Consider the following 11,060-nt stretch of genomic DNA (forward strand, 5'->3'; position numbering starts at 1 on the left):
CGCATACAACACAACGAAGCGGCGTTGCTCCACATACAACACATCGACGACGTTGCTCCGCATACAACACAACGAGGCGTTCCTCTGCATATACCACATACAAACACATATCAACATACGTAGGGGTCAGCGGTGACGATCGACGTACGTAGGGGTCGGTGGTGATGGATGTTCGGAGGCGGTGATGACGAGGGCGGTGTCGGTGGCTAGGCCGGGTGGCGTCGGTGGCGGTGTGAGCGTCGTGGCCGGCCGGGCCAGGGTGGAGTCGTCAGGGCCGCGCACGCAGCGTCAGTGGCGGCGTGGTGTCGAGCGCCAGGGGCGGCGTGGCGTCAGGGGTGGCGTGGCGTCGGGCGTCAGGGGCGGCGTGCATCAGGGGCGGCGTCAGGGGCGTGGTGTGGCGTCAGGGGCGGCGTGGCGTCGGGCCGAGCCATAGTGTGGCGTCGGGGCTGAGCGTCGGGGCGGTGGGGCGTTGGGACGTCGGGCTGGGGTGGTCGGGGGGCGGTGCGTCGACGAGCGTGCTTAGTCGGGGCGTGCGACGTCGGGGTGGTGGGGTGCCGGTGTGAGTGCGGGTGCTCGTGAGGTGCGGCGTCGGCGGTGGATCGGATGAGCGGCGGCGGGTTTGTTAGGGCTTGGCTCAGCAGTGGGGAGGGGGAAGAAGAGGCGTCGAGGCAGGCGCAGAGGCTATATAAGAGAGAGGACCTTTAGTCCCGGACGCCACCACCAGTCGGGACTAAAGGCCCTTTAGTCCCGGGCCCTATTAACGCCCGGGACTAAAGGTCGCACCTTTAGTCCCGGCTGGTGGTGGCGCCCGGGACTAAAGGTTTTTGGCGGGCAGCCAAACTGCAGTTTCGCTGCTCGCCAATTCATTAGAATTTTAATATATTTCTTTTTACACAAATGATAAAAGGATAGTTAATTGCACAGAAAATTAAATAAAAGACATAAAAATATTTTTAAAAAATATAGATTCTATTTTGCTTTATTGCACACAGGAAAATTATGTGACCTAAAGTTTTAATTTTTTTAACAAGTTTTAAAACACAATATAGTGTTTAAATTACTATTTCGATAATGCAAAAATATAGTGTTTAATTAAATTCAGAAAAACTCTTGTGTTTCGACTGGAAATTTATTTTCACATCATTTGAACGTGACATAATCCCACCATCAAAGATAAATTTGTTTTCACATCATTTCAACGTGACATAATCCCAACATCAAACATAAATTTGTTTTCACATCATTTCAACGTGACATAATTCAACATCAAACATAAATTTACAATTATTACATAATATCTCTAATACACACTATTGAACATCAATATATATATCAAGCAGGCACAATAATGAACTTCTTCTTGACGTATGTCCCTTGGTTATGATCGCGCCATAACCATGGAGTGTCCTCATCGTTTAGCTAGATGCTAGGGTCTTTGTTCAATGTGAAGGGTGAAATTCGGTCATCATTTTCATAATCTTCTGACATGTCTGACTTGTCTTTGATTCCGATGATATTTCTTTTTCCTGAAAGAACTATGTGGTGCTTTGGCTCATCATTGATTGGGTGGTTGTCGTTTTTCCCTCTCTTCGGTTTTGTAGACATGTCCTTGACATAGAACACCTGAGTCACATCCTTCGCAAGGACAAACGGTTCACCTTTGTACCCAATATTGTTGAGGTCCACAGTTGTCATTCCATACTGGTTGTCGACTGCTATGCCACCTCCAATCGTCTTTACCCACTGTCACTTGAACAAAGGTACCTTAAAATGAGATGCATAGTCTAGTTCCCATATCTCCTCTATGCGGACATATTATGTTTGCTTGTTCCCACTAGGGTCGGTGGCATCTATGCGGATACCACTGTTCTGGTTGGTGCTCCTTTTATCTTATGCTACTGTGTAAAATGTATTCCCATTTATCTCGTACCCTTTGTATGTGAGGATATGCCACGATGGCTGCCTAGCCAACAAATATAGCTCCTCATCAATACTCTCATCAACCTAACATTCTTTTCGTAACCAGTCGCTGAAAGTTTCCATGTGCTGACGCGTAATCCATGCTTCAGACTTCCCTAAGAACTCAAATCGGAGGAGGTTCTTGTGTGTCTTGATGTACGGATCTACCAAGGAGGAGTTCTGTAGAACTGTGTAGTGTGCTTTATTGAAATAATCATCACCCTTACCAATATATGTTTTCTTCCCTAGTATCCCCTTTCCACTTAGTCTCCCCTCGTGCCGCGATTTAGGAACACCAATCGGGTTAATATCGGGAATGAAGTCAACACAGAACTCAATGACCTCCTCTATTCCGTAGCCCTTGGCGATGCTTCCTTCTGGCCGAGCACGGTTGTGAACATATTTCTTCAGGATTCCCATAAACCTCTCAAAGGGGAACATGTTGTGTAGGAATATAGGACCGAGAATAGTAATCTCCTTGACTAGATGAACTAGGAGGTGTGTCATGATATCAAAGAAGGAAGGAGGGAACACCAACTCAAAGCTGACAAGACATTGAACCACACCATTCTGTAGTTTCGCTAGATCCATTGCATCGATTGCCCTCTGAGAAATTGCATTGAGGAATGCATATAGCTTTACGGTGGCTAGACGTACATTTGGCGGTAGAATTCCCCTTAATGCAACTAGAAGCAATTGAGTCATGAGCACATGGCAGTCATGGGACTTTAAGTGTCTAAATTTCTTCTCTGGCACATTTATTATACCCTTTATATTCAAGGAGAATCCAGACGGTACCTTAATGCTATCTAGGCATTCAAACAAGCTGTCCTTCTCTTCTTTGCTAAGAGTGTAGCTGGCAGGACTTAAGTACTGGCGTCCATCATCTGTCTTCTCTGGATGCAAGTTGTCTCATTCTTTCAAACACCACGGGTCCTGTCGTGCTTCAATTGTGTCCTTAGGCTTCCCATACATGCCCATGAAGCCTAGTAGGTTCACATAAAGACTCTTCATCAGGAGCATCACATCGATCGCGCTGCGGACCTCTAGGACTTGCTAATAGGGTAGCTCCCAAAATATAGACTTCTTCCACATGGGTGCGTGCCCGTTGGTGTCCTTCAAACAGGTTGGCTGCCAGGTCCCTTTCCAAATATTACTTTCACATCATTGACCATATCGGGACGTCCTCACCAGTTCGGTTGCGAGGCTTGGTCTAGTGGTCTACCTTACCTTTAAAATACTTGACTTTCTTTCTTTACAGGGTGATTTGCTAGGAAGAAATCGTCGATGCCCAAGGCTCACTGACCTTGTGACACTTTTTCAAGAATATACCTTTCATGTCACCGAAACAGTGTGTGCATGCATTATATCCCTTGTTTGATTGTTCCTGAAAGATTACTTAGAGCTGGTCAATCATTGATTGTTACGAACAACAATGCTCGCAGGTCAAAGTGCTCCTGCTTGTGCTCATCCCACACTGCGTACACCTGGCTTGTTCCACAAAAGTATAAGTTCTTCAACTAGTGGCCTCAGGTACACATCGATGTTGTTGCCAGGTTGCTTTGGGTCATTAGGATGAGCACCGGACATCATAATAAACTTACGCTTCATGCATAATCAGGGAGGAATGTTGTAGATACATAGAGTAACAGGCCAAGTGCTGTGACTACTGCTCTGCTCCCCAAAAGGATTCATACCATCCATACTTAAAGCAAACCTTAAGTTTCTTGCGTCACTTGCAAACTCGGGGAATTCTCTATCGATTGCCCTCCACTAGGACCCATCAGCAGGATGTTTCAACATATTGTCTATCTTACGGTCTTCTTTGTGCCATCGCAACAACTTTACATGGTCTCTGTTTCTAAAAAGATGTTTCAAGCGTGGTATTATAGGAGCATACCACATAACCTTGGCAGGGATTTTCTTCTTGGGACGTTCGCCCTCAACATCACCAGGGTCATCTCGCCTGATCTTATACTGCGACGCGTGACATACAGGGCATGCATCCAACTTCTCATACTCCATGCCACGGTAGAGGATGCAGTCATTAGGACATGCATGTATCTTCTAGATTTCTAATCCTAAAGGGCAGACTACATGTTTTGCTTCGTACGTAGTGCTGGGCAATTCGTTATCCTTCGGAAGCATCTTCTTTTGGATTTTTAGTAACTCCGTGGATCCCTTGTTAGATACACTATTCTTTGCCTTCCATTGCAGCAATTCCAATGTGGTACCTAACTTTTTCTGCCCCGCATCACAAGTTGGGTATAGCAATTTCTTGTGATCCTCTAGCATGCGGTCGAACTTGATCTTCTCCTTTTCACTTTCGTATTCTCTTTGTGCGTCACGAATGGCCTGACCAAGATCATTAGCAGGCTCCTCCTCTACCCCTACCTCTTCTTCAGCAGGCTTCTCCTCTGCCCCCATCTCTTCTTCAGCGGGCTTCTCCTTTGCCCCCACCTCTTCTTCAGCTTCCCCCATTACAGTATCATTAAGGCACCATATTTAGTAAAAATGTCATCATCGCCCCATTGTTCTTCTTCACCTTCTTCCATTACAACTCCGGTTTCTCCGTGCTTCATCCAACAAATATAGTTTGACATGAAACCCGACTTGAATAAGTGTGAATGAAGAGTCTTTGAGTTAGCATATTCCATCGTATTCTTACATACGGCACATGGGCAACACATGAAACCATCGTGTTTATTTGCCTCGGCCGCACGTAACAAAGAATGCACGGCGTCCATGAACTCTTGGGAGCGACGATCAGCATTGTACATCCAATGCCGACTCATCTGTATTACATGACATAAATACCGTATTAAAACCTAGAACATAATTAGTTAATTATACAACATGCATACCACCACAAAAGCTATAAATTTAAGAAAGCCTCGCTATAATGTAGACAATCCCAACTACCACTAAAAACACTAAAGCTAAAATGTACTTCAGCAGCACAAGGATTTCGTGACCAATCCCAACTAAAACATACAGATCTCCCGTTTGTTCAAAGCCTGAACATCCAGTGCCATCCAACTGAAATTAAAACAGAAAATTAGAACTTTAATCACAACCATCATGAAAATAGGTATAAACTAACCATAGTCATTAAATACGATAAAATAACTCACATTGCGATCCGAACACTTGTTGAAAATGCGACACTTGTTGGGACCCTCCTTCTTCACTCGGTACTCCATCACAATCTTCGTCTCATCACAACACTTGCCGCATGCAATGAGTGGGAGGCCCAGCCTAAGTCGCTTTAGAAACCCATGAGAGGCCGATGACCCGAAAGCAGTTGCCATCTACTCTCTATACTCATTTTTTAATACACTATAAATTTCTTATTTTATAAACAAATAAAATTAAAAAAACTCTAAAATTCTCTATATCTCTAAACAATGAAGTGTGCTATGCATGCTACAAATGAACGGTGAATACTAGTTTTTAATAGCTACTTTAACCTTCCTTTATGTAAATATGCAAGCTTGAAGTGATTTTGAGCTCAAATTGCTTACAAATAAAAAAACCATAATAAAGAACCATATATATATAGTGAACAAAATGAGATAAGACAATGGTGAAACATGCGAGTATGAAGTTGGTAACCTTTAGAATCGAAGAATCGACGGAGGAATCGAAGAAATCGATGGAGGAATTGAAGAATGGATGGAGAAAGAGCAAGAACACTGCTTAAATTTGAACTGAAGCTCTCGGGCGGGCTCGGAGAGGAAGAAGACGGCCAGCAGGATTTATAGGGGGACCTTTAGTCCCGGTTGATGGATCCAACCGGGACTAAAGGTCACTTTCCAATCCCGGACCACGCCACTAGCCGGGAAAAGAGCTTTACTCTCGGTTGGAGCCACCAACCGGGAGTAAAGGTCAACCTTTAGTCCCGGTTGGTGGCTCCAACCGGGACTAAAGGTCCCCTGCCACAATGGCCTGGCGCAGGAGCCGTTGGGCAGGGACCTTTAGTTCTGGTTGGAGCCACCAACCGGGACTAAAGGTCTCTCTAGTCTCGGACGCAATATTTTCCGGGACTAGAGCCTGGTTTGGCCCTCGAATCAAAGATCTGTTCTCTACTAGTGGATGTGAGTAGAACTTCACAAGGAGAACGACAAAGCCAAGATGAGGAAGGTGGCTTGGTGCTTATTTGATTGGATGGGCAAGAAGGATAACATGTTGGACTCTGCTCAGATATTATTGTCTTCTAAATCTTTAGGGCCACGTTTGTTTTAGTGCAGTTTGTTATAGAGATGGTGGATATAAGGTTCTTTTCTCCATGGGTTTTTGAAGCTTTGGATTGTGTGATATTAAACTATGTAAGAACCTTTTATCGGCAAGGTTAAAAAAAAGAACATTTTATTGGCTTTCTTAAAAGCCAAGTAATCTCCTTTTTTTAAAAAATAATATATTTTTTATAAATTTAATTAAACTTTAGGTCTTTTTGGAACGCATGAACGAGAAGGCATAGGAATAGGAAGGAAAAATACAGGAATTACGTAGGAATACTTATGCAATCCTAAGCGATTGAAAACATAGGAATTATGTTAGATTATGTGTTTGGTTGGGTACAGGAAAAGCTAAAGAGTTCTAAAGGAATCTTAAGAACAAATTCATGTTACTTCTTTATTCAACCTAGCTATCTTGTGTCATAAATAAAATACCGATGAAGAGCACTTGCTTGATTAGACATCAACTGCAACTCTTAATCCCTTGGTTGTCCTTGTTTTCCTTCTGTGCACTGGAAAGTTTGTATGAGGTATGAGTGGATTCTTTTTTTTTCTAGGATTTTCCTGTGGAACCAAAGTCAAAGAAATTTTTCTTAGGGCCCAGTTCGTTTAGGCTCATTTCTGGCCGGAATACTTTTTATGATGGTTGGACGTGTAAAATACAACAACAATCCTAGCCCGTGTCGGTTCCAGCACTGGATTCCGTTGGAATCGAACGTAGCCCTTAAGGAACTGAATCCTGAGAAATTAGAATCCTATATTTTTCTTGTGCTTCTCCTCCATTCTAAAGGGGACCTAAAATGTTCTACTTTTTTGGAAAATGAGATGTATCGTTATTTTAGGAAGTAGTAAAATCTAGCTACAACTGTACTGTATGTACATAACCGAGTGCATGCATGCATCGCTGAATGATGCGCGCAACGTGCGTGTGGGCCAAATGGGTCGCGGTTGCTCGAAAAGGCCTGCGCTCACCACACCTTTCACAGTGTCGCGCACTCCCAAACGAAGCCACACGTCCATCCGGATCCGTCACCTTTTATTTATTTACCGACAACCTTGTTCGTTGAGATGGACCGAGCCTGTCGCACAGGTAGTACGCCATTGCTAGCTGCACTGCTGCTTGCCCTGATTGCGTGCGTGACTCCACGGAAAGGACACGAGCCACGATCGATCAATCACTGCTGATGCTGATCGACCAGCTGTATTTGCGGCTTTGCGCTTCATCACACACGCACGCATGCCTGCCTCCCTTTTATGTAGTCCTCTCTCTGCAAAAAAGAAAAGAAAAGAAAAAAAAACTAATTATGGGAACCGTACCAATAAAACTAGCTCAAATTTGATAAAATTTGTAGTGCATTTCACGAGTAGGTATGACCGAGGATATTATATTGGATAGTAGTTTTCTGTTTGATACATGTTTTTTTTAAACATTTGTAATTTTCTTTGATGTTAAATACAGATAATACGGACAGCATTTCCGATAGTAATTACAAACTAATATAGTTTAGCCATTTATTTGTCGAATATCCGATCAATGGATATGATACGGACTGCTATTAGGTAGCTACCGACCAATCCAGCGTGTGTTGGCAGTATAATGCCCATCAGTGAGCGCATCACGTGCTGCACCTGCGTGACAGCGTGAGATCGATGAGATGATGGTGCGTCAAGTATCAACACGACGACGACATGGACGCTAATTAATGCGGTTGTTGTTGCGTTTGTTCACGTGTCATCTCTCATGGACGGACACCTAGCCACCGTCGTCGCTTGCCAGATTTACATGCATGTCCTCAGCTCGTGGTATGTATGCGTGCAGCTGGTTCGGTTTTTTTTCAGTCAACTGTCCACGACTCCACGTGCACAATTGTGTTTTCCTGGCGGTGGTTAGCAAGCCACATGTGCAACTGAAAGTTTAACAAGAGTGCCACATGTGCAGTCCCAGGGGACTTAGTGTTGATGTCATTTGCCATGCCAATGGTAGGACTTATTTTTCTTCACATTACTCAGATTCCATATTTTATTTGGACAGAATTTAAACTATGAATGAACTTCTCAGGCCACCCCCCCCCCCCCCCCCCCCCCCCTTTTTTTTGTGAAGACGAAGAATTTCTTAGAAACCGGACTCGGAGATCTCTAGCTCTGGATTAGGCCCGTTACTCGTTGGGCTCGGTGTAACGCGGCAAGAGCACCACTCGTTGGGCCAACCTGGACTCATCCTGCTGTTACGGGCCCAGCCCAGCTACTCCTGACTAGTGTAGATCCAGCCCACCAGGCGATCGCTGTGTGGTGCCCCGAGCAGCGTGGCGCGCACCGTGTCCCGAGGCAACAACGTTCACGTCGCCGCGCGGCCGCAGCCCTCAGGAGCAGCCGTTGGAGGCGACCCCACATGTCATCCGCAGAAAAATCCATCCCCCGAGGCATTTCCTCGTGTGTTTGTTTCGTGCGTGCTCTGCTCTGCCGCCTCCTCGCGTCGTCTCGGCTCCCCTCTGTCTTCCTCCTCCTCCCTGGCTTCCTCTCCGCCACCTCGAACACCCCAAAAATAATTTTAGCGGCATGCACGAGCGATTTTTTTTTTCCTCAACGAGACAGGGGGCGAAAGCAAACCCTAGCTGGCCGAATTCCGCCGCGCGCGGCAGGCATTGCCCTCCCTCCCGCGACTCGCGCGCGCCGGGAGCTAGGGCGGGCGGGCGGGGTGCGTGCGTGCGTGTCGCGCCCGATCGCCGGGCGGTCGTGTCGCGTCGTTAGCCGGCGGCGCTGGCGGGTGGGCGCTGGGTCGGCGGCGGCGGCGACAGCGGGCAGCACGGGGCCTCCCGATCATCGCTGGCGCCGCCGCTGCGGTCTGCAGGCTGGCTGGCCGCGGGCAAACGCGCCGTCGGCTGGTCCCGGGCGTCGCGGAGCAAGTGGACCCGGGGGCAGGCCGCCGGAGACGGCTTCGACGGCGACGGTGGACGGAATAAGCGCAAGGGGATGGCGCTGTTCCGAAGGCTCTTCTACCGGAAGCCGCCGGATCGGCTCCTCGAGATCGCCGACCGCGTCTACGGTACGGTAACCCCAAGCGCGCCTCCTCTTCGATTGGGGGAATTTAGGGGGATGTGTGCAATCGTGGTTCTATTGATTTTAGCACCGGAAATGCAGCTGCATTCTGTAATTTCGCTCAGTGCCGGAACAAATTTCTCTCAATGTTGTTTTCAGGCTTTCAGCTAACATGTCCTTCCTTGTGCATGCTGCATTTGCTTTCGGTGCCAGCATGATTTTGCAGACCCATTCTAGTTTCCTTAGAACTATGCTTCTCAAAAGGAAGGGTTTGCTCACTGTGTTCGACTGTTGCTGTAATTCTCCTTTGTTTATTACTGCACTTTGATAGCAACCTCGTTGGCTTGTGCAGGTAGGATAGATTCTGAAGTTCCTATGTTATGCAGAACATTTTGTGCTAAATAATGTTATATATTTATGGCTGATAAATGTAACCTCCATGTTTGAATATAGATCCCTCGTTGCCCTGCTGATGGGTTTTCTGTTGGTCAGTTGAGGAGCTGTGACATTTAGTCTATGCCTAATACGATAATGCTTGCTCATCAACAAGAACAATGTGATCATGTCTTAATCTGCTACTTCGCTATCAGAAAATTTTGAATGGGAAGTGCATTTTGGCCTTGCACCACCATGCTGCTAAAATGTTTGAAGACATGATCTAATTAAGTTCACATGAGTAGACATACTGATTGGAACTTTTGTGTTGCAGTTTTCAATTGTTTGCTGACGAGTTTTCGGTAGTGCAGCTAGGTGACTTCTTAGTAGGACTGACAGGATAATTCTCATGCCTTTATGCTTTGATTGAGTATGTCGGACCAAAGCTATCATGTATTGTTCTGCTACTTCCATAGTCCCGTATCAGAAAATTTTGAATGGGTGGCTTCTGGCCTTGCACCATACTGCTGTAATGTTTACAGACATTGTCAAATTAAGTCTGACATTAATGTGCAATGATTGGCCTGTTTGTGCTTGCAGTATTCGATTGTTGCTTCTCGACAGAAACCATGGACCAATACAGATACAAGAATTACCTGGACAGCATTATTTTGCAGCTTCGTGAACAGTTTGCAGATTCTTCATTGATGGTTCTCAACTTCAGAGATGAAGGAAAAAGTCTTATTTCAGGCATTTTCTCCAAGTACAATATTACAACCAAAGACTACCCTTGCAAGTATCTAGGATGCCCGTTACTTCCTTTGGATATCATTCTCCACTTCCTGAGGCTTAGTGAAAGGTGGCTTATGCTTGAAGGGCAGCAAAATATTCTGCTAATGCACTGTGAGAAAGATGGATGGCCAGTGTTGGCATTTATGCTTGCAGGTCTTCTTCTGTACAGGAAACAATATAATGGGAGCAAAGAACTCTAGATATGGTGTACAAGCAAGCCCCTAAGGAGCTTCTTCAGATGCTAACCACATTGAATCCACAACCGTCTCATCTTCGATATCTTGGGTACATATGCAGAATGGATGATGACATAGGGTGGCCTACACAACCTATTCCTTTCACCTTGGATTGTGTAATTCTTAGAGAAATTCCAAATTTTGATGAGAGTCGGTGGTTGTCGGCCAATTGTTCGAGTATATGGGCAGGATATTCCAACAACTGACAAAAGTCATGGTGTCGTTTCACCACCATCAAAGGCCAAAAAAACATATTAGGCGTTACAGACAGGTACCATCAAGCATATTTTTTATCTAAATGGTTCTGCTATTTATTCAAGTTACTCGTTAACTATTTTTGCAGGCAGATAATGTGCCAGCGAAGTTAAATGTTGGATCCTGCGTCCAAGGTGATGTTGTCCTTGAATGTCTGCATGTGGATGAT

At 45.6% G+C, this 11,060-nt stretch overlaps 1 protein-coding gene across 1 annotated transcript; it reads left to right on the plus strand.

Moving 5' to 3' along the window:
- Window positions 1-8,941: 8,941 nt before the first annotated feature.
- Window positions 8,942-10,600, plus strand: LOC136503715 (formin-like protein 12). The gene is made up of 2 exons (XM_066498708.1): window positions 8,942-9,240; window positions 10,209-10,600. Exons 1-2 carry the CDS (start codon window positions 9,168-9,170, stop codon window positions 10,598-10,600), a joined length of 465 nt encoding a protein of 154 aa, XP_066354805.1. The 5' UTR covers window positions 8,942-9,167.
- Window positions 10,601-11,060: the final 460 nt, after the last annotated feature.

This window comes from Miscanthus floridulus, chromosome 14 (genome assembly GCF_019320115.1).
Source record: "Miscanthus floridulus cultivar M001 chromosome 14, ASM1932011v1, whole genome shotgun sequence".
NCBI classification, from domain to species: Eukaryota; Viridiplantae; Streptophyta; class Magnoliopsida; order Poales; family Poaceae; genus Miscanthus; species Miscanthus floridulus.

What these genes read in the sequence shown, in the direction of transcription:
- LOC136503715 (XM_066498708.1), top strand. Translation starts at nt 9,168, where the DNA reads ATGGCGCTGTTCCGAAGGCTCTTCTACCGGAAGCCGCCGGATCGGCTC. An exon ending in GATCGCCGACCGCGTCTACG is followed by an intron (nt 9,241 to 10,208) that starts GTACGGTAACCC and finishes TTGTGCTTGCAG; the next exon opens with TATTCGATTGTTGCTTCTCG.